At 40.4% G+C, this 24,175-nt stretch overlaps 1 protein-coding gene across 2 annotated transcripts in view; it reads left to right on the top strand.

Moving 5' to 3' along the window:
• WWC3 (WWC family member 3) overlaps positions 1-24,175 on the top strand; it is a 67,997-nt gene that overhangs the window by 18,142 nt on the left and 25,680 nt on the right. For both annotated transcript variants that reach the window (XM_081196999.1, XM_081196998.1), the window contains exons 3-12: positions 603-806; positions 6,081-6,157; positions 9,959-10,038; positions 10,404-10,533; positions 12,494-12,643; positions 13,150-13,173; positions 14,300-14,370; positions 17,176-17,418; positions 18,161-18,250; positions 19,272-19,846. In XM_081196999.1, the coding sequence (XP_081053125.1) occupies positions 603-806; positions 6,081-6,157; positions 9,959-10,038; positions 10,404-10,533; positions 12,494-12,643; positions 13,150-13,173; positions 14,300-14,370; positions 17,176-17,418; positions 18,161-18,250; positions 19,272-19,846 (1,644 nt within the window). The remainder of the gene's footprint in view (positions 1-602; positions 807-6,080; positions 6,158-9,958; positions 10,039-10,403; positions 10,534-12,493; positions 12,644-13,149; positions 13,174-14,299; positions 14,371-17,175; positions 17,419-18,160; positions 18,251-19,271; positions 19,847-24,175) is intronic.

Consider the following 24,175-nt stretch of genomic DNA (forward strand, 5'->3'; position numbering starts at 1 on the left):
AATGCCTTGGAACCAATGCAGTTATTTTTTTTAATGCACCCATAAGCCTAAATGAATGCACATAAGTAATTTCTATAGAAATGTATTTAGGAGCACTGTATTGGGTAAGGACAAAACATAATGAAACAGTTCTGACAACATGAAATATGTTAATGGCTCCCATGAACTCAGGTTATCTTCGTGTAATTTGATGTAGAGTTTCTGAGATACAAGGTAGCTGCATTTGACAGAGGTGTGACAGTGAAATAAGATGGACAACCTTTATAAACACAACTGCTTGGATCTCCTTTCATGGCTCAGTATAATTCGTTTCTTCTGAAGTTATTTGAAAACAAGAGTGGATGTTTCTGACCTCTTGCAGACTGGCTGGAGAAGGTGCAAGGAAGAGGCTCAAGCACATAATGCTAAACGCTGGTTTTTCGTTGCATCCAAATCCAAAGTTGAAGGCTAGACCACATATTTTAGAAATAACTGTCTTCAAATTAGAAGTCAGTATAGATGTGGAGGCCTGCCAGTTTTGTAGGTTGCAAATTGGTGTGTTAGTATGATGATTATGTATTTTGCCACTTTACAAATCTGAACACCTTTCCCCCCCTTGTCAGAACTCACACAGATTGAGGATCCAAGAGAGCAGTGGAGAAGAGAGCAGGAGCGCATGTTGAAGGAATATTTAATTGTTGCCCAGGAAGCACTTAATGCCAAAAAAGAAATCTACCAAATTAAGCAGCAGCGTTTTGAGCTAGCACAAGAAGAATATCAGCAGCTGCATAAAATGTGTGAGGATGACAGTCGCTCTTATGCCAGCTGTAAGTTTACCTTTAATCTCCAAATGGTTCATATTTGAATGCTGGGCTTCTATGTATTTCTCCCTAGCTGGATTAAGAACTTCATTTGAAAATGCTTCCTGAACTGCAGCAGTTCCGCCTCCTTGATTCAACGACTGGGGCTGTGGAGCCCTTTATAAAAAGGTTGCAATCTCACTGATGAGCCTTCTTTTTTCACAAAAGAGCTGTTAGCAGGGATTTTCAGTTTTTGAAAGAGTTAAGCACGTGCAGTGGTTCGGAGCCCAGACTCTGATTCTGTTGCTTTGCTTTCAAGGAACGCAGCATGATTTAAAACTCTTTAAGGTCTACGCATTACGTGAAGAAATTCTGAAATCCGTAAAGCTGATGTTAGACCTTTTGTAAATCCTTAAAATACAGTTTTGTTTTAATGGGCCTGCACTTTTTAAAACTTAGAAGGTATCAACTGCTGTTCATTTTAATATGTTTTGAGTGATACTTTAAATGTTTTGTGGTTTGTATTTGTATTATTGTATGTTCTTAACCAGGGGTTAGCAAACTTTTTCAGCCGGGGGCCGGTCCACTGTCCCTCAGACCTTGTGGGGGACTGGACTATATTTTGAAAAAAATAATGAACGAATTCCTGTGCCCCACAAATAACCCAGAGATGCATTTTAAGTAAAAGCACACATTCTACTCGTGTAAAAACACCAGGCAGGCCCCACAAATAACCCAGAGATGCATTTTAAATAAAAGGACACATTCTACTCATGTAAAAACACGCTGGTTCCCAGACTGTCTGCAGGCCGGATTTAGAAGGCGATTGGGCTGGATTTGGCCCCCTGGCCTTAGGTTGCCTACCATGGGTAAAAAGATTGCTGACCCCTGTAATAATCATCCAGGTTTCCCTTTGCAGGGAAGGGCAGGATCCAAAAGTAAAAATACAATAAAAAATTATAACAGAAAACTAATAATTTTGTTTCCATTCAGAATCTGTGTACAGATATGTGGAATGATATCAAGCAGGTTTTCAGAAGGCTACTATTGGGAACATTTGCTTTTATTAGTATTGCCTTTAAATAATTCATTGATTTATTATTTTCTGAAAGCTGTCTTAGTCAAGCCAGTTTTACACTTTGCAGGCTAAGTTGAAGTTTCTGAGCTTTATTAAGAAACCATCTTACATGTGGAAAATTTGAGAAACATGATATAATGCTGTTATTTATTCGTCCTGTCTGTGGAATTCAGAATATGATGGCGCTATTTAAATTATAAATGGTTTGGATCAAAAGCAGTCAAGTAATGTTAGGTTCCATGAAATAATGTGAAAAGTTAGCAATACCTAACTTAACTATCATTGATTCAATAGGCACTAAGTGAAACTAACTTGCTCCAGTTCCAATCCAGTGATGAATTTGCATCATGCAACTTTGTGTGGCACGAAAAGCTTGATTTGTATATTGTTGAGGCAGGGAATATATGCACAACAAATTGTTTATAACTTCAGTGTGGCTTTCAGTTTTTATTTGGTTTAATACCAGCCCTCCAAATATGGCATTGCAACTTTTTCTCTAAACTCTAGTGATTTTAAACATCAGGTAGTGCTCTGTTGAGTGAGTGCTGTTGTTAAGCTAAAAACCAACTAGAGTGGTACCTCGGGTTAAGTACTTAATTCGTTCCGGAGGTCCTTTCTTAACCTGAAACTGTTCTTAACCTGAAGCACCACTTTAGCTAATGGGGCCTCCTGCTGCCACCGTGCCACTGGAGCATGATTTCTGTTCTCATCCTGAAGCAAAGTTCTTAACCCGAGGTACTATTTCTGGGTTAGCGGAGTCTGTAACTTGAAGTGTATGTAACATGAAGCGTATGTAACCCAAGGTGCCACTGTAGTATGTTTTGATCTCCCACTTGTGTGTCTTGTGAATTAGGGCATCAGAGTATTTAATAAAGAGAAAACTTATATTACAAGTTAAAACTTCAACTGTGCTGGCAAACAGCATTTTATCCAGAATCTAAAAGGTCAGGAATTCAAGTTTTACACCAGGGCTGTGATCCAGAGGGTCCTTTTGTATGTGTGATGGCGGTGCAGGGTATGAGTATTCTGCCTGGTGAAAATTAAAAGAGAAAATCCTACACATTTAAAGCAGCTCAGTGATCGGTATTATTTTCATTTTAAATTATCACTCATGGCACGCACCTTTTGAAAAATCTAACAGAACTTCTGTAATTCTTTAACAAAGGTTTAAAACTTTGTGCACTACACATCTCTTGTGAGAGGTACATGGCACCAAACATGTCAGAAATAGAATCAGGAAAAACAATTTAGTTGTAATTGATGCTTTACAATATGAGTCATTCTGTTTTTATAAAACAAAAATTTCCATAGTTTTCAAAACTGACAGTAGTTTCAAAAAGCTTGATTTTCTTTAGCTATTGAAGCTTACAAATACGTATTTTAATGTTTGTTTGGCATAAATATTAGAGAACCCAGGCCTGTATTTTTCCTCATTAATTTGATTCTTGAGCCCAGAAAAATACATTGCTTGTAACAGAAAGGTTTAAACAGAAACAGCTTCCTTGCTTTTTCTTAAAATATGTTTATTTCAAATGTGTAAAATGCTAATTTACTTCTCACTTCTGGAAATGCTAATAGAGAAGGTGATTTTCCTTGATTGAATTTTATTTTAATAAGCTGTTTAACATACATATGCTTTTTTCAGAACCACGTACCATTGAATGCAATATAGGCTTGCATTAATTTTATTTCTAAAGATTAAATTAAATTCTACTATTTGCACTGGAATACAGTAGTTGTGAAAAGCTTGCTATTTACATTTTACCAATATGCCAAATGGCATTGGATAGAATCTTAAAAGCGTTTAAAATATTTTCCTCTTTCATACATACTATAACAACTATATTGGTTGTTCTGTTAGGTGGGACAGCGACAGTCCTTCCTGTTCTTAGTTGTATCTCATAGGGGAGATACATATTAATCAGTCTAAATCTTTAAATTAAATTTATAATTTGTGCTATGAAAAACAAATAGCATACACTTGCCTCAGTGTTTGATTTTGCAGGAACAGAAGTATTACAGTTCATCTAGCAATGAAGGTTTTTCAGGTAGAAGAACAGTTACAATGCGTATAATCCAAATTATGTGTGCAGATATCAATGAAATAATATAGCTTCCTTGGCCCATTTCTTTAATTGGCATGTGTAACTATGCTCCCTAGTTTGTTTGGGTGAGCCCAGGTTTAGTGTTAATCCAGGAGCAGTTCATATGGCTATTTAGGAGATGGATTTCATTACAAAGTGACTTCTTCCCTTAATATTTATGTGGTAAAGCTGCTATGTGTATTATCATTATCATTATTGTTGTTGTTGTTGTTGTTGTTATTACTACTACTACTATTTGCATTGCCTACTTGTCCTATGTGATAAGGTGCCAACAATGTGAAAGTACAGTATCAAAATCATTTAAAACCTTTTGCAATAAAAGAATACAGTCATACCTCAGGTTGCGAACACTGCGGGTTGCATGTTTTCAGGTTACGGACCATGCCGAACCTGGAAGTACTGGAACGGGGTACTTCCGGGTTTCGGCGCATGCACAGACGCACAAAATGATGTCACACGCATGCGCCGAAGCGCCGAATTGCGTCAAGTGTATGCACAGACACAGCGCTGTGGGTTGCGAACGTGCCTCCCGCATAGATCACGTTCGCAACCCGAGGTATGACTGTATGGTGTTTCCTAAAAATATATTCCAACACACGTTAAATGCCTTCATATGATAAAATCACAAGTACTGTGTCCTCTAAACTCAGAATGTTGGATCCAGCAACATACAAGCAACATTCCACCCCCCCCCACTCCAAAATGGCTCCAGTGGATTTCCTAACCTTTTGGAGTAGATTTTGAGAGGATGTTGCAGGGGAGAGGAAGGGGTTCGTTCCATTGTTCAAGTGGAATTCTTCTTTGTGAGTAGAATCCATAAGTTCTATCTGATAGTGCTGAACCACTCATCAGAAACTAATTCAATTTATACCACTCAGTATAACAAAACCTCTTAACACAGCTTACATAAAAACAACCACACCATGTAAAATTTCCTATAAACAGAATAAAAATGAAACTATATAGCACTAATAAAGCTGAGCTGTGTACAAAACAGAACTGAAAAGCTAGTCATATACTGTACTTTATGAAGTTTTTCCAGAGTACTTTCAATGTGGATTTTTTTTTTTTTTAAGTGACACAGCACTCCTCACGAACTCCTACGGGGGGTTGTGGCTAATGACCACATTCTAGTATGCCTGTGATGAATTCTGCTCATTATAAAAGTGCATACACAAAAACTACTATATATTACCAAAATATGAATTTAATGCAAGCAGAATGTAATTTACTGTCAGACTATCATAGAATTGTAGAGGGGGATTCTGAGTATCGACTAGTGCCTTATACACAGTATTAAAATATGGTGGAAAAAATACGTACATATGCATAACAATGTACAAGACATAATTCATTTTGTTTAATCTGTATTACCAGAGGAAGAATATGAATCAAAAGGGGATATTACAATATGCCCATGGTATGTTTTTTGTTGGCAGTCAACATCCATTATTTAATGTCATGTATATACATTTATACATTTATATACATTGTATATACGTTGTATATACAATGTCCTGTATTTACTGTATGTAGGATGAGATGTAGGTTAGTACGTTTGTTTCCAGCAGACAATAAGAACTATGACCACAAAAGAAACAATTTTACATTTTTTCATCCATGTTCCTAGCATTCAATTAAGCAGATTATTTTGGGGCAGGTAAAGAGAATGTATTTGAAAGCATTGATCTTGAAAGCAAAACAAAACTTGTTGAAGGGAATTTTGTTAAATGGTTAATGGTAATTCACTAGGTTTCATTAAATGCTGTTTATAAGAAATCTGTTGCCTCTAAACTGTTTTTTGCATAACTCAAAATAAATACAGGTGTGTCCCCCCCCCAATATATAATTTACAAGATTATGTGTTTTAAACTTTCCACTTCTTTGTAGGATAGACTATAAGACTGCTTGTCCTGATTAATGGTATGCATTGGTATTAGTTGAACTGATTGATGTCTTCAGGTAGACAACTTGTTTCCACTTTAGCTACAGAGGAGTAAGTGGAACAAGTGAAGCATAAGATCTGGCTGTTAAACATTTAGTTAGCCTAGCATTTACAATGCACTTAATGAACTACTTCTAGTGTTTTGAAAATTAAGACATTTTCTGTTTGTTCAGCATTCTCTGGATTTTCAACCAATACCAAATACGACCCATGTCAGATTAAAGCAGAAATAGCAAGTAGGCGTGACAGAGTGAGTAACCCTTTTCTAATACTTCATGCTGAAAATAATCAGTGTCACCTCTTCTTCTTCACTCTATAAGCTTTCTTTGTGTTTTTGCATTTCAGCTTTGCCTTAGTGAAGTAATTCTAGTGGAAACCTTGACTCCAGTTCCCTGCAGCTACTCCAACTCTTTATTGTTTTTAAGGGTTATATGCTCTCTTAAAAAAAATGAAATCAGAATCATCACACCACAAATTCTATCTAAATTTTGAAGATCATGTTTATTGAGAGATATGTTTGTTAGCTACCACTGTGAGTTACTTAATTGCAGCACATGTATATTAAAGTCAGATACCTTCATTGGTAGGGTAGGGAGTGGCAATGGCTCAGTGATAGAGTGCATGCTTTTGTGCAGAAGGAAATCCCTAGTTCGGTCTGAAACACTGGAGAGCTGTTGCCAGTCAGCAGTAGAATTGCTGAACTGAGCAATGGTCTGATTTGGTATGAGGCAGCTTTGCATGCTACTTATTGAGTTGTAATACCCTAGGGCAGTGATGGGCAAACTTGACCCTCCAGCTGTTTTGGGACTACAATTCCCATCATCCCTGACCACTGGTCCTGTTAGCTAAGGATGATGGGAGTTGTAGACCCAAAACAGCTGGAAGACCAAGTTTGGCCATCACTGCCCTAGGGGCATTGGGATGGAGCAAAATGGAAGATGTTCTGGCTGCCATTAACAATATGATATGCTCCCATATTGGGCTGAGTTGAGTTGAGTAATGGAGGTAGTATATTGTATCTGAGCTTATACTTTAGGCTGCACGTAACTCTTTACAGTAAGCAATAAAATATAGATTGAAACTGACATGATATATCATAGCTATTCCAAAGCAATGCTAAGCACTACAAACATGTTCCTAAATTGCAAGTTCTTTTCATTCACCTATATTGAGAGAATGGTTATCAACTTTCCAAACACTCTAGATAATGAAATACAGTGGTGCCTCGCAAGACGAAATTAATTCGTTCCGCAAGTTTTTTCTTCTTGCGAGTTTTTCGTCTTGCGAAGCATGGTTTCCCATAGGAATGCATTGAAAATCAATTAATGCGTTCCTATGGAAACCGCTTGCCAGGCTGGCGGTGCGGAGAAGGGCTTTTCTCCCCACCGCAAGCCTTCAGGACAGGTACGGGAACAGAGGGGAAGGGGCGCAGCGCTTCTCCTCTGTTCCCGGGGCTTGCGGTGGGAGGAGGGTTTTTCCTCCCCACCGCCAACATTCAGAACAGCATTCTGAATGTTGGCGGTGGGAAGGAAAACCCTCCTCCCACCGCAAGTCTTCAGGACAGCCTTCTGAAGGCTGGCGATGGGGCGGAAAGACCTCCTCCTGCCGCCAGCCTTCGGAGCAGCCTTCCAAAGGCTGGCGGTGGGGCAGAGAGCCCTCCTCCCGCCGCCAGGCTTTGGAGCATCCTTCCGAAGGCTGGCGGCGGGAGGAGGTCTTTCCGCCCCACCGCCAGGCTTTGGAGTAGGCTTCCGAAGGCTGGCGGTGGGGCGGAAAGACCTCCTCCCGCCACCAGCCTTCGGAAGGATGCTCCGAAGGCTGGCAGCGGGAGGAGTCTTTCCGCCCCACCGCCAGGCTTTGGAGCAGGCTTCCGAAGGCTGGCGGCGGGAGGATGTCTTTCCGCCCCACCGCCAGCCTTCGGAGCAGCCTTCCAAAGGCTGGCGGTGGGGCGGAAAGACCTCCTCCCGCCACCAGCCTTCGGAAGGATGCTCCGAAGGCTGGCGGCGGGAGGAGGTCTTTCCGCCCCACCGCCAGGCTTTGGAGCAGGCTTCCGAAGGCTGGCGGCAGGAGGAGGTCTTTCCACCCCACCGCCAGCCTTCGGAGCAGCCTTCCAAAGGCTGGCAGTGGGGCGGAAAGACCTCCTCCCGCCGCCAGCCTTCGGAAGGATGCTCCAAAGGCTGGCGGCGGGAGGAGGTCTTTCCGCCCCACCGCCAGGCTTTGGAGCAGGCTTCCGAAGGCTGGCGGCGGGAGGAGGTCTTTCCGCCCCACCGCCAGCCTTCGGAAGCCTGCTCCAAAGCCTGGCGGTGGGGCGGAAAGACCTCCTCCCGCCGCCAGCCTTCGGAAGGATGCTCCGAAGGCTGGCGGCGAGGTCTTTCCGCCCCACCGCCAGCCTTCGGAGGAGGTCAGAGGACAGTGGGGAAGATGCGCTGCGCTTCCCCGCTGTCCCGGAGATTTCCCTATGGGCTTTCGTCTTGCGAAGCAAGCCCATAGGGAAATTCGTTTTGCGAAGCACCTCCAAAACGGAAAACCCTTTCGTCTAGCGGGTTTTCCGTCTTGCGAGGCGTTCGTCTTGCGGGGTACCACTGTATATCTTTTTAAAGGGTGGATGCATTTGAGTTAGCTATTTTTTATGTGACCAGTCCTAAAAACAAAACTTAATCAGGGGTATTTGTTCTGTGTGTATACATAGAAAAAGTTAACTTTTTAAGAAGTCTTCCTGAGATCAGTTGGTGTTTTCCTAAGTTCTTTACTATTTATAGTGGTAAAATTATAGCAAAATAAACACATAGTTATAGACGTAGAAATTTCTTTAGCACAATGTAATAGACCATAACTTCTCCAATTATCTTGCCAATTCTGTTATATCAAAAAATAGCAACTTGCCCTGGCCCTCCCCATTTGCTTCATACTTGACAAGTTGTTTAATTGTTATTTGCTTTCCTACTTGGACCAAACATGGTATCACTGCAGCTTAGTAGCTAGGGCTGTGCACTGGATTTAGCCATAACCTGAACCCCAAACCAAACTGGGCTGATTCAGAGGGATCAAGGCTTGACCTGAGTTGGGTCAAGACAGCCCTGGGTTGAGCTGCTTGGAGGGGTTGTGACATCTGGTGGGAAGGCTGCAGACCCCATCAGGAATGCATTTGCAAAGCAGCACCTTGCAGGATTGAATTCTCCATTCACTCAGCTCATTCAATTGTCCTAGCTGCAGGCAGTCCTTTGCAAGTGCCTTTCCTGCAGGATTGAATTTTCCTACTCTGCGATTGAGAAGAGTGGGGAGAAGATGCAGCTTTTCCTACTCTCTCTCCCGCTTCTGAATGTATGTTATAATTAGGGATTAGAAAACCCTAATTAAACATTAGTACAAATGTCACAAATAAAGTTTAAATTTGACTTGGGAGCCACAGGAACAGAAAGCATGGAGCCATTATATTGCCTGCGTAACTTGGATGCACTGTTTCAGTGGCATTTGGTGAATGATTTTGTCCACAAATAAACTACTAAAGGAACTATTGAATCAAGTACATGGAACATTTTTACAGCATGATTATGAATATAGTAAAGAACTGAAGACACAGAGACATAGATAAAACGACATGCATAGTTCTTGTCCTCAGTTACTTTTCTTTATGCTTGAACAACCTGGAATATTTGGCTGGTATGTCTGTAGCCCAATATGGCTGCCTTTCTAAAATCAATTCCTGCCTTAATAAGGTTGCAATCCTAACCCCACTTCCCTAGGAGTAAGCGCCATTGTATTCAGTAGGACTTACTGCTGAGTGGACCTGGTTAGGATTGTGTGGTAAGCTAGGATGTGCATGAGCTGTGTTCACTTGCTTTTCTCTCTGTGAAAGTGAAGAAGGAAACTAGGAAACTACAATTAGTCATTACTTCTGGACCAGAGGTTCTGATTAATGGTATCCCAATAAACTAGGATTTAGAAACCCACTTTAACCAGTGAAATGGAGAAAGTACCATGAAGGGAACAATTGCAGCAGCAGTAGTATGTTTCCAGTGCATACTATTCTCTTAACTTTTTTTTTGGTCTCCAGCTTTCTAGGTTGAAGCGGGAATTAACGCAGATGAAGCAAGAACTACAGTACAAAGAGAGAGGCGTAGAGACACTACAAGAGTGAGTTCAAATGAAGCAGGATGGGGTGTTTTTGCCCTAATTCTTGCTGGTGTAGATAATAAAGTTATGAATGTTGTTCATAATAGTACTTTGTTGATGTTTGTGCTTACCAACAATTCTCCAAATAATTCTAACATTTCCTGTGAGAATGTTACAATGAACACACAGTGTTTAATTTGGGAAGCTCCTCCTCCTGAATTGTTCCTTGTAGGAACCCTCCCTTTACTTGACACTTGTACTCTCTGTTCTCTGGCCATTATCTAGAAGGCCAGTCCCCCCCTCCCCCCACCTTGAGCATTAAGATTGATTTCAGTTTGTATATTACCAGAAATGGGTAACTTTTCTGCTACTTGTTTGTATGACAGAATTGACCGTAAGATGTCAAATGCCCATATGAATTACAAATTGGATGAAGCCCAAGCAATAATGAATGAGCTTCGAAGCATCAGGAAGGCTATTTGTATGGGTGAGAGAGAGAGGCAAGACTTGATGCAGGTAAGAAGCTGTCAGTTACTTAATAATGACATTTGTTGTCTTATACAAGACTGGGAATTTATACCAAGTCAGAACACTACTTCGTGCATACATAGTTGGTCAGTAACGTATTTTGTGTAAATGTGTTTCTCATTTTTATCATTTAAGGAGTTACCATGTTTTGAAATATGAAAGGTCTATAGTTTGTTCCATTTCCTTGTAACGTAACGTAACGTAACGTAACGTAACGTAACGTAACGTAACGTAACGTAACGTAACGTAAGATTAATCACATCAGTGTTTCCTCTTCAACTGACTCCTGTTCTTCAGTGTTTGTATTGTACAGTGGTACCTCGGGTTAAGTACTTAATTCGTTCCGGAGGTCTGTTCTTAACCTGAAACCGTTCTTAACCTGAAGCACCACTTTAGCTAATGGGGCCTCCTGCTGCTGCCGCGCCACCGGAGCACGATTTCTGTTCTCATCCTGAAGCAAAGTTCTTAACCTGAGGTACTATTTCTGGGTTAACAGAGTCTGTAACCTGAAGCGTATGTAACCCAAGGTACCACTGTATATGGAAGTTAAATTGGGGGCTGGGGGGTAACAAACTAATGTTGAGATCACACATGCTTCTCACAGACAAGGTCCAGTTATAATGAAGCAAAAAACATCCAGGAGGAAAGGCTACAGGCTTTCAGGTGCCCAGACTTTTAGTAGAATCCCAAAATGCACCATTGGCTTTTCTCAGCCCTATATTTTGCAACAATCGCACCTAGAATCACTTGACACAATGGGAAGTCATTTATTTATGTATCTATGTTCCATTAAAACACTCAAGGTTGCCTTCAGAGACAATTTAAATGGCCAGGGATGGGGTTATTTCCAGAAGAAGGAAATACTTACCTTAACACCCCCTTTTTAGTTGATGGTCTTGGGTTAGATGAGCATGACTCATTTTTGTGTAGGTGTTGGAAAACTGATCTGATGGAAAATTTGTTGACAGTTGGTCCATATATAGGTAAAAGGACAGGAAGAGTTAGTCAGGCCTAAATAGGGTATGGTGACTAAAATGGTGTTATTGATGTGGAAAAATATCATTTTTATAAGGAAACTTTAAAGAAGAATTCAAATTACTTGAGAATTTGTTTTTGTGGCCTGTCAGGAATCAAGTCCTCTATATACTCAAATTGTTAGTGTATGAGATTTTATTTTGAAAATATTATATTGTTATGGTAAAAAAAAGAGGAATAGCTAGAGAGTTGCAATAAATGGATGTAACTAAACTGAAGGGATATTTTGCTAAATGTTGGGTTTATATTGTGTTGGGAGCCTTTCACTAGCTGCTTAGACTGGTTTTCCAGTGAAATCATCTTTGGGTTAACTGACAGAATTGTTTAATGAATAATCCCTTCTGTTTGCTTGACATGACAAGGTGTCAGAACATAATGGGAGGGGAGAAATACTTAGTCAGATAACTCCCCATTAAAAGTGAAACTTAACTTACAATATGAAAACACTTTCCCAATTGTCAGACCATATGGGGTAGGCTGAAATGCTTTTCCTAGGAGATACTGAAAGAAAATGTTGGCTTTTCCAACAAATAGTTCTACTGAGGTATCTGTTGAACACTACTGCCTGCCATTCTGATCTGCCCTCCTGGATGGCAGCTGCTTCAAGCTAAGATCTGAGTACACAGTCTTGAGGACTACTTAATACTAGCTATTATTTAAGTCTGTCTAGACTACATGCATTTTACAATGTTTTCCTGTTGCTATATGCATCACAAACTTATATTTTTGTATAGATAAGCTCATTTAAAAAAAGCTTTCTATGCAAGTCCTGATTCCATTCTATATGGTGATCTTTCCTGTCGTAAACTAGTAACAGAAATCCATGGGCTATTAGTGACTTGTTTTAAAAAGGATGATTAAACTACAAATAGATTCTTTTATAAGATGCTTTCCTTAATGTTCTTTTTTTAAGAGTCTGGCCAAGCTGACAGATGGATTCAGGAATAGCTGTTGTATTACAGAATCTCTGCAGGATCTTCATCATAATTCTAGCCCACTTAGTGACTCCAGTTTACCTCAACATTACTCTGATGCTTGTTCTCAAACTGATATCATTGGAGAGGTATGCAAATATTTTTATTTAAATATGTTTGCTATGAAAAAGCAGTAACTTTTGTTGTACTGCATAGTGACAGTATTTAAATATAGTTTCCCAATTCAGTTCAAAAGAGGATTTAATCAAAACACACAATGCATATAATTGCATTATGGGCTTTTTACCTTTTATTGAAGCAAAATAATGGGGTTGAATAATATAATATAATATAATATAATATAATATAATATAATATAATATAATAACGTAGCACTGTTCTAAACTATACTGTTGATTTCCACTTTATAGGTTAGTGAGACTGTTTAGCAAATCCAGCTAAATTGAAGAAATCTCTTAACATATTGCATTTCATTAAGGCATTAAACTAGAATCTATTTTTCTGGTTGAGATTTGCATTAGCTATTTAAACCTTGCATACATTTTTTCACTCTACATAGCATATGTAATTTCTACCATTTTTCTGTGTTTGTTCCAAAGTATATTTTCTGTCTATTATTTTTTCTTTGTTGCAGGAATGGGCAACTATCTCCAGCATGGTATGTATAATGGCTGAATTGCTTGATTTAAGAAGCAATCATATTATGTAAGAATTAAATTCCTTTTGTGCTCATAGAATTTTGAATCAATCACAGAAGCAATCTTTACTTGAGAAAGGTCTAGAGCCTCAAACAAAGAAGTTAAAGATGAAGTCTAACAGTTGCCTGTGTAGTCATTAATTTAATTGAAATTAGTGAGAAAGGGGCATTGAGAACCAATGTACATTGGCATAGGTTTGCACTCTGAGTTTCGATATTATAAAGAAAATGTCATTCTGTAGCAAACTATGTATTTTTTCTAAAAGTTTATATGGTATTTTAAACATAGTTTAGCATGAATTCAGGGTCCTAGATTAGATATAGTAAATAACTATAGCCATTTATACAGTGGTGCCCCGCAAGACGAATGCCTCGCAAGACGGAAAACCCGCTGGACGAAAGGGTTTTCCGTTTTGGAGGTGCTTCGCAAAACGAATTTCCTATGGGCTTGCTTCGCAAGACGAAAATGTCTTGCGAGTTCCTGCGGGGTTTTCCCCCTCCCCCCCCTTTCCCAAGCCGCTAAGCCGCTTATCAGCTGATCCTAAGCCGTTAATCCGCTTAACAACTGATCTGCTAAGCCGTTTATCAGCTGATCCGCTAAACCGCTTAACAGCTGATCCACTAAGCCGCTTATCAGCTGATCCGCTAAGCCACTAATAGCGCTAATCCGCTAAGCCGCTAATGGGCTTGCTTCGCAAGACGGAAAAAACCGCAAGACGAAGAGACTCGCGGAACGGATTCTTTTCGTCTTGCGAGGCACCACTGTACTTGGGATCCAAGATACTGTATCATGAACAAAATGATAATAGCTTCAAAGTAGTTTTGGACTAGATTTGGGACAGAAGTGGCTGGTACAGTGAGTCAGTGCTGTTTTGCTTATCGGTGCAGGGTGACAATGTTAAGGTTGGGTGCCATGCAAGAGTTCCATTGGCGCTGCTGTGCAGCCCTGACTTTGCCACTGCCCTGCCCTGCTCTGTCCCTGTAAGCACTCCTGGTTAGGTGATGATGTTGAAATTACATTTCTCCTCACAGTGTTACTATTTTCTAATGCAATGCTAATTTTGTCATTTTTCTTGCCTTTCAAAAGTTTGGATTTGATGACAAAAGACGTGCTGACAAAATAAAATTGAGCTGGCAATATGAAGAAGCCAGAAAGAAGTAAGTATGCATAACCTGCAATGTTGATCACCAGTGCTAACCAGCTGGAGCTCAATTCTGAAATGAATCAGTGGTCTGGCTCTCACAGGAAACTAAACTATGGTTTATTAAACCATGGCTTAACGTTAAGTCGCTGGGTTACATTCACACATCTGTAATTATTAAGTTTGGTTAAAGGTTGCTCATTAACCAATGTTTGTTAGCTTATAAACCTCGTTATAAACCTCATTTAGTTCAAAGGTCACTTAACATGACTGATTTCCAACACCACTTATAGTTGCCAGGTGATTTAGTTGACCTCTAGGTCTTATCATGTCAGCTAGATAAGAGGGAGCATCTAGAGTGGGGCAGGTTTTCAAAAGGGGCTTGAATATTATCATTAGTAGTTTCATACCCATTGAATATAGATGTAAGTCACATCTAAAAGTTTGTGTCTGCAACTTTGTGCCTAAGTATAAGAATAGTTGTTTAATGAAATGTTAGTGTTAGTGTTTCCCATCAAGGATTGGCAAATCGGAGAAGCACTGCATGTTTTTTAATGATTTAACACAGTAGACTAACACAGGACAAAAGGAATTGTCTTGACATCACCTGTTGCTGAAATAGATGTGGAGCCAGTTAGTTGCTTGGGCAGGAGATCATAGGAAACACCATGTAAAAGTGGGAAACACCTCTAAAAATTGGACCAAGATCATTTATTGTAGGCATGCAATAAAATAATAATTGGAATTAGTACATAAATCTCTCCTTTTCAGAAAAGCTGTAGCTTTTTGTATCAAATATATAGTAATTGTATTTAAAACCATGTTTAGGTAAGAACTCAGAGCACATTTGCTTCTACCAGTTATCTCTGTGGTCACATTCTTCATTTATCATGCATTCCTTCCCCTTAGCTTGCTGGCATTTCTGTACGGCTTTTGTCTCCACAAAATATTTCTGTGTTCAACCTCACTTTGCTAATGAAACATCTATTGCAGCTACACAGTGTGGGTGTAGGAATGTGCTGCGTTTGGTTTAAATGTACAAGCTACTAAATTAACATGTTGCAGTACATTAAAAATACTTTCGTCAGGCTCCTGTTTGTCCAAAGTGATGAGAAAGCAAAGTATATGTGTCACCATTGGAGTTGAGAAAATTCTTCCACAAAATAGAAATTTGTGTGTGTGTGTGCTTTTTCATTAGAGACATGCTAAGAATTCATGCAGTATTTATTGTCCTTTACTGTAAGCAATGTCAAGGAATCTAAAATAATAGACTTAATTATTTAGTATACCAAGGATAAAGTTTTTTTTCCAGTAGTAGATAGTAAGCTGAGTAATACCAGTGTGTGTTTTCTTAGGTGTTCTGTCCCATGGTCATTTTAGTAGTTCTAAACAAATGCATTTATTTATTACAGCAAATATTATTACCGTAATTTTCGCCCCATAGGACTCACTTTCCCCCCTCCAAAAATGAAGGGGAAATGTGTGTGCGTCCTATGCAGCGAATGCAGGCTTTCGCTGAAGCCTGGAGAGTGAGAGGGGTCGGTGCGCACCGACCCCCCCCCCCTCTCTCCAGGCTTCAGGAAGCTATCCGCAAGCCTTAGGAGCCTGGCAGGAGTTCCCGCCGGGCTCCCAAGGCTTGCGGACAGCAGCCTGCATCCCGAAGCCCGGGGAGCGCTGCACAGCGCGCCCTGGGCTTCGGTCAGATATCCGCAAGCCTTGGTAGCCCGCGGGAGTTGCTGCCAGGCTCCCAAGGCTTGCGAATATCAGCCTCCAAACCCGACCTGGTTTGGAGGCTGGCGGTGGGGAAAGCAGCACTTCTCCCCACCGCCAGCCCCACAAGCTCGGGGGACAGCGGGGAGGTGGAGCGCCGCCTTCCTGCTGTTCCCCGACCTGGTCTTTGGGGCTGGCGGTGGGGGAAAGCAGCGCCCCCCCCCGCCAGCCCCAAAGAGCAGGTCAAAAGGAACCCAAAGCCTCCAGAGTTCCCACTGGGCTCCGGAGGCTTCGGCTGAACGCACCTTGAACGCACAGAACGCACCTTGTTTTAGAGGGGGAGAACAAGAAATTATTTTTTTTCCTGTTTCCCCCCTCCTATGGTCTGGTGCGTCCAATAGAGCGAAAAATACGGTAATTTGAATGAAGTCCTGATGTACTTAACTGAGGTGGTAGTCTTGAAACTAAATTTTACTGTTTTTTGTTTTGAGTTCAAAATTGTGTTACATTTCATTTTCCGTTTTGGGATGTAGTTAGTCTTCAGACAACTTTCCTGATGGAAAATGTCACTCAGGATAATAGAAATTCAATTTTGGTGTTTTCCCCCTTTTTTCCCCTGCACCATGATAGTACAAATTCATGTTCGCAAGTCTTTTTTGTGGGATACGTAACAAATATTTTTGTGGATGATAGATGCCAACATTTTCCCTGATTATACATTTCTTTCTGTCAAAATAATAACATTTTTTCAGAAGATTCCAAAGTAAGAATATTTTTATGAACGCATACGGTATTAAAAGACAAAGAGCCTACTGCAAAGAAGTGGAATTTGCAGTAATGCATACTTTTGAAGCTGCTTTGGAAGGATTGATATAGATGATCCTCCAGTTGTAAAGTTATGAGAGTGCTTTTTAACCAGGAGCACCTAATGCATACAAGTATATGGAACAGTATTCTTCAAAGTTATCCTGGGTTTTCCAGAAGCTTATGATAGCAGATGATACATGTGTGGTGTATATTTTAAGGACTTTCATAACTATACTGTAGAGATTTTCCTTGCTTTTTCTTCTTCTGTAAGTTAGTAATTTCTTGGTGGTCCTTTGTAATGAAGGGTTTTCAGTATCCAGCAACAGTTGGCTCTGCATGATCATGAGTCTTGGCCAGGGATGGTAGAAGCGGACAGAGACCATCTTCAGCTCATCAAAGAGAAAGAAGCTCTCCTACAAGAACTGCAGGTCATAAGCCAGCAGCAGAGGTCCCCGGAAGACATGGATCGTTTAGAGGAGGAAAAGAGGAGGTTGGAGGATGAAATCCAGCAGGCTCGGGCCACTTCTTCTCATGGTGCAGCCGAAAGGTTTAAGGATTTAATTATTTTGTTAGATGCTATGGGGTATATAACAGACACATTGGGATAGTAATGAAGTTAGGAGGCTATACTAAAATAGTGGATACTTGTACTTCTTAACAAATCCTACTTAGCTCTTATTTGCTATGACACATTTTCCTAAGTCTCCAGAGCTGGTTTAACTAACTGGCATAGTACCAGTCTAATTCAACTATGCAGGGATGTGGTTGGTGCTGTGGGTTAAACCACAGAGCCTAGGACTTGCCAATCAGAAGGTCGGCGGTTCGAATCCCCGTGACGGGGTGAGCTCTCATTGCTCGGTCCCAGCTCCTGTCAACCTAGCAGTTTGAAAGCATGTCATAGTGCAAGTAGATAAATAGGTACCGCTCCGGCGGGAAGGTAAACGGTGTTTCCGTGTGGTGCTCTGGTTTGCCAGAAGCGGCTTAGTCATGCTGGCCACATGACCCGGAAGCTGTCTGCGGACAAACGCCGTCTCCCTCGGCCTATAGAGCGAGATGAGCGCACAACTCCAGAGTCTGTCACGACTGGACCTAATGGCCAGGGGTCCCTTTACCTTTAATTCAACTATAGAGGTAAATACTACGTGAGTAATACCAGTTGCAGTTATTGTTTGCTTGCCTGCTAGTATTTTATCTGTCAAGCTAATATTTTATCTGTCACTAAATAGAACTTGGTTTTTTTTATTTTTACTGTCATTGCAAAGTAAAAATACTAGTTTATTCTATTATAGGATACTGTTACAAGAAAAGAAGAACTGTCTGCTTATGCAGTTGGAAGAAGCAACTCGTTTAACATCCTATTTATGCTCGCAGTTGAAGAGGTTAGTTCTTCAGAGAAATTGATTCTTGTGTTTATGGCAAATCATGACAGTTGGCTTTCCAAAAAAGTAAAATTAACCTAGATATAGTCTCATAGTCTCATACTATAAATGAGACTGAACAGGTTACCTTTACCTTTAGCTATATATTGCTAGCATATTGCTTCATGGCCATTTCAGTAGATTAGGAATATTATTTTATTTTTAACTCCAAAAATCCAGAAAGCACTCTTAAGTTTCAAAATACAGATTGACATAGTAATGATACAAACTTGGTAGGCTGTTGGCCAATTTTCTAAATCTTGAGGGTTAGCTGTATATTTGATTAGAAGAAGACGATGACTGATGATTATATGTAACTGATTAATATTTCTCATCTGCCAACTAATTAAATCAAAAGCAATAATATTTTTTTCCTATTGTAAGCATTTATTAAGAAATACAGGCATTCAATTTTGGACCAGACTTTACTTAGTTACAGACTTTGAAACTTAAAAAAGACTGAATTTCTTGTGGGAAATTGATGACAGATATTGGAAGTACTGGATAAGTTCTGGTAACTTTTTATAACAGAGATCCTGTTAAGAAACCAATCTGAGAGTAACAGAAGGTGAAGAAATGAATACAGTTGAAAATAAATCTGAGAAAACAATACGGATTCCATTGACTCAGTTTGCATGTTAAATCAAACTTCAGGCTTATATGTTCAGTCCTACCCTAAGACACTCTACTTCTTTCAGCTTGGAACTACTGAACTTTGTCATTCTATTCAAATTGGGACGCTTGGTTTGCACTTGCCATGCAACTAGCATTTCAAGCAGGAAAAATGTATATGGGGTGGGGGGGAGGGCTCAAACACAAACCATAGGCTGCTATTGCAGATGTAATGGCAAAGGATGGCTTGCTACGAAAGAGAGTTGTGGGAGGCCAGGAACAAAGGAGCTTGTGTACCAAGGGCTGTCTGAACAAACCCATTGTGTTCAGCATTTGTTCAGACATTTACAAATGCATTTTTGTCTTCTAGCTTGTCTGCCAGCACTCTAACAATATCATCTGGAAGTAGTCGGGGGTCATTGGCATCCAGCCGTGGATCTTTGGCGTCCAGCAGGGGCTCTCTCAGTTCTGTCAGCTTCACAGACATCTATGGTGTTCCTCAATATGAGAAATCGGACAGTGCTACAGAGTATGGGCAGCTTATGCGATATGACCCAGTTCCTGTTGATTCTCACAGTAAAGATGTACAGTATATTGAAACTGTTGGACATTCTAGCTGCAGTAAGCAAAGGAGATCATTGGACACACCTTTATCTTTAGCATCTCTGTCCTCACGGTCTTCTCTGTCCTCACTATCGCCACCAAGTTCCCCGCTGGATACCCCCTTCCTACCTCCTTCTCGGGATTCTCCATTGGCCCAGCGGTCAGAAGGATATGAGGAAATGATGGGAACAGGTGCCTTAGAAATGCTCAGAGCTCAGGCCTCTATTTTGGGTGAAGACAAAGCACAAGAAACTGTTTCATCCAAAGCTCTTGAATATTCTACAAGCAGTGAAGGACTTCGAGAAGCAGGACTGCAACTGACAAATGTTCCAACCTCTGGAGGTAAGCTTTTGGCTTTCAACATTTTGTTTTGTTGATTCTCAAAACCCTAAAATGCATGATATGCTTATGCCATAAATAAGTTTCGTAAGTTTAAATAACTGCAGTGGCAGGAATTAATGAAACTAATTCAATTGCCTAGGTGGTTTGTGAATATATTTCTACAGCAATCTCAAAAATGCCCTTTATTTTCCTGTAACTAATTTGTGTTTTTCTCTATGAATATGGGGGGAAAAGTATTAGTGAAATCTGATCAGTTAGTGTTCCTGCTATAAAGCTTGTTAATTAACATGGAATTATGGTAATAAGTTTGGAGGAAGGCAAATTGTTGTTGCTTGGTCTTCACAGCAACAATTTATTTTTACTTTATGGTGCCTTGTTATGAATTTGACAGTTTCAAATCTTCCTGATTCATGAACTGGAAGAGAAGACCACAAGTGGGCTGGCCATGATGCAGAATACCTACCAAAGTCATCCTCGAAAAACTTCTGTCATGTCTTGTCTTTCAGATCTTGAAAGAATGGTTTTTCAAAGTGTTTTTAATGTAATTAGGGTCTTTCTTCTTCACAACAAAGTGAATAGCAGCCCAAATCCAAATAAAATTAAAGCTGTGTTTGACTGAAGGGGTAAACCAGGGTTGAGTGCAGGATCACACATGCAAGTCTCGCACAGTATTTCATTGCATGTTGGTATTAGTACAAAAATTGGACTTTTTATAATAGTGTTCAATTAGAAACCTTTCTGCAAGTGGAAACTTTGCTTGCCAGGTTATTTCAATACGCACAGTTTTCAAGTGCATTCAACTGAATACAGTGGTACCTCTGGTTACGTACTTAATTCGTTCCGGAGGTCTTTTCTTAACCTGAAACTGTTCTTAACCTGAAGTGCCACTTTAGCTAATGGGGCCTCCCACTGCTGCCGCGCCGCCGGGGCACGATTTCTGTTCTCATCCTGAAGCAAAGTTCTTAACCCGAGGTACTATTTCTGGGTTAGCGGAGTCTGTAACCTGAAGCGTATGTAACCTGAAGCGTATGTAACCCGAGGTACCACTGTACTTTCTAAAATCTCTTCCAAGTCTTGCCTGTTGTAGGTCTTCCCTATATTCTTTTCAATATTGCATTATTTCTAGAGCTGAATAAAATTGTATGTAATAAATGCAGGGCCTAATATTTCCACATGAGTACATGTGGAATACATGTGGATTTTACTCCTCAGTTCCAAGTCTGCATCTTTGATTCCAAGTCTTCTCTGCACATCCAGGTTATTGCCTCTTCTATGACCTTCACTGCTGCATCTCATAGTAAAAATATTTCACACATGCTGGTCAACTATCATCCTGATTCATCCTTTTGTGGTCCACTTTAAACACGCAATCCTATTTTCTAGTTCTATTTTATCTTAGTATTTTTTAAAGTTACCTTTTTTCCCATCCACCTTAAGTACTTTGTATACGTTGGATTCCCCTCTTTCAAATTATCATTGTTCACTGAGTTTTCTACGATAAACGTGCAGACACATCTACATAGTATCATTCCAATCGAAAATAGCAAATTAAGGATTAACAATACAACTTGGCGCATGTCTAACATGCATATAGTCAGGTCAGAGCATATAGTCAACATATAATCCTCTTTCTTGAACCAGTTTCCATCCATAAATCATGAACTTCAAAACCAGATACACCATGGTAGTGAATTCTTCCATACTGTTTTTTAGTGGTTTAACTATTCCACCTTGTCAAGCCACTAGTGTTATAAGGTGGCTCCATTTAGCTATAAAGTATCTTTCTATTTTGCTCCCCTCAGTTCTCAATTCTTATGCTTTAGCTTTTCTGCTAGAGCTATGAACGATACTTTAGGCTGCCAATTCTTCAGCATAAATAGTGACATACCTTCTGAAGGTTGTCCAGTCAAATTAGTCTCTCTATTGACACAGATGCATTCAAAGAATGTCAGGCTTCTGGGGACTTCCTCCAGCCTCATCAGGTTTTGGCCAAATGTTTAAACTTGCATTTGCTGCAGCCAATTAGCTTGCATTGCACTTAATCTGGCCATAAACTGCTCTTGGACAATATATGTCCATTTTCCAAAAAAGCCCCTCATATCCTATATTCCCCTTTGGTTTCTATTTCCTGTGCTGCCCACACTTGTCCACACCTGGGGCTGGTCTAGGAAAGGTAAGAGTGGAGTTACTGAAATATGTAGCCATTTCCCCCCCCCAAACTTTGCCCACAAAAAGGGGTTCTCTATTAGCCACAGCCTTCCTGTAGTGTTCCCTCCACCCCCGAAAAAGAGAGACCTATATGATGCTGCCGGGATGCGGGTGGCGCTGTGGGTTAAACCACAGAGCCTAGGACTTGTAGATCAGAAGGTCAGCGGTTCGAATCCCCGCGACGGAGTGAACTCCCGTTGCTCGGTCCCTGCTCCTGCCAACCTAGCAGTTTGAAAGCACGTCAAAGTGCAAGTAGATAAATAGGTACTGCTCCGGTGGGAAGGTAAACGGCGTTTCCGTGTGCTGCTTTGGTTCGCCAGATGCGGCTTAGTCATGCTGGTCACATGACCCGGAAGCTGTACGCCGGCTCCCTTGGCCAGTAAAGCGAGATGAGCACTGCAACCCCAGAGTCGGTCACGACTGGACCTAATGGTCAGGGGTCCCCTTTACCTTTTTACCTTTATATGATGCTGCCAGTAGTGATCCAGTTTAATAGCTACCTAATCCACCTTTATTATTTGTACGAACAAATTGTTTAACTTGGCATGTTTCCTAGTGCAGTTTGAGATTAAGGGCTCCCAGGACCCCTCTTTTTATTCTAGTAAAGTGTTGTTCAGTTCACTTGGGATTTTTTTACTACCATTCAAAGGTTTTTGCCAACAATGGATGGAAATGTCAGGAAGAGGAAGTGCAACAAAAGGGACATTTTTATTGCTGCTATGTGGCCTAGCCAAGTAAGGTTTAGTTTATACCAGGAGTTCACTCTGCAGGCCAAGCAAAGTTAGGAATCTTACTCCAGCACAGATTTATGAAGCCCCTAAAAGCATCTAGTATTGACACCTTGCTGTGCAAAAAGGCTGCATTTGATAAGGTAAAGAGCATGAAACAGAGCAGCATTCTTGCTTGGTGGCAAGCCATAGGCTTGTTTGTTTGTTTGTTCATTTGTTTTGGTATTGTTTTTACCCTGGACTGTTAAGATCCAAATAACAAGCTTTGGAAAGCATTATTGAATTTAAACTTCCCACCCCAATGCCGGCTATTTTCCTGAATCACAGTTTCAGTTTGTTCTTAAATAATGGTTCATTTTTAACAAAAATTGCAGGTTTGACCAACTGATTTCACTATTTACTTAAATTATTCTTGTATTTTGTTTCTCACGTGGCACAACAGAAAAATTTGCTGTAAGTGAACTTAGAATTTCTTCTTGTGGTGGGTTTTTTTTCTTCCTGCCTGTAAAGCCCAGTGTGTGTGTGTTTGTGTGTTGTTTGTTTGTGTTCTGTATTGCGTGCATGTTGGGAGGGTGGAATATGCGCTCCTTGATTTCATCCAAAAAAAATCATATCTGTAACCATTATAGCTCATTCATGCTGCTGCAGCATTAACTGAATTATTTTCTATTTAATAGCCACTATTGACTACTGTAATAATGTTCTGTGTTTGCAGCTTAAATTGCTGTCTTCTACATGCCTGGTAAATTGTGGGTGAGGATTTACTATTTCCTTATTTTTGGAAGGCTTTTTAAAAAACTGCCATCAAAGTATTTTAAACCCAAAAAATAGCAATACTTTAAAAGCTATTAAAGTAACCACACATTCTTACTGCTTGGTGAATCTCTTTCTACAGTTTTAGTAACTAAAATTACTTAACTTGATGGTAGTTTTTCTGTCCACTAACTAATGTCTCAGGCTTCATGATAATTAAACCAAATTACCCTATATGACATGTCACAACTGGTTGTGGCTATATCTTTATACAAGGACTTAAGATCACTGAACTGTCAAATTAAGTTCCTATTACTATATAATATAATTACTATATACTATAATATGCTAAGGGACATGGGTGGTGCTGTGATCTAAACCACTGAGCCTCTAGGGATTGCTGATCAGAAGGTCGGCAGTTCCAGTGGCGTAGCGTGGGGGGTGCGGGGGGGCCGGCTGCACCGGGCGCAACATCTGGGGGTTAGGGGGCGCAAATTACTTGCCTTGCCCCGGGTGCTGACAACCCACGCTACGCCACTGGGCAGTTCAAATCCCCGTGACGGGGTGAGCTCCCGTTGCTCGGTCCCAGCTCCTGCCCACCTAGCAGTTCAAAGGCACGTCAAAGTGCAAGTAGATAAAT

This window comes from Podarcis bocagei (genome assembly GCF_964188305.1).
Source record: "Podarcis bocagei genome assembly, chromosome: 6".
NCBI lineage: Eukaryota > Metazoa > Chordata > Lepidosauria > Squamata > Lacertidae > Podarcis > Podarcis bocagei.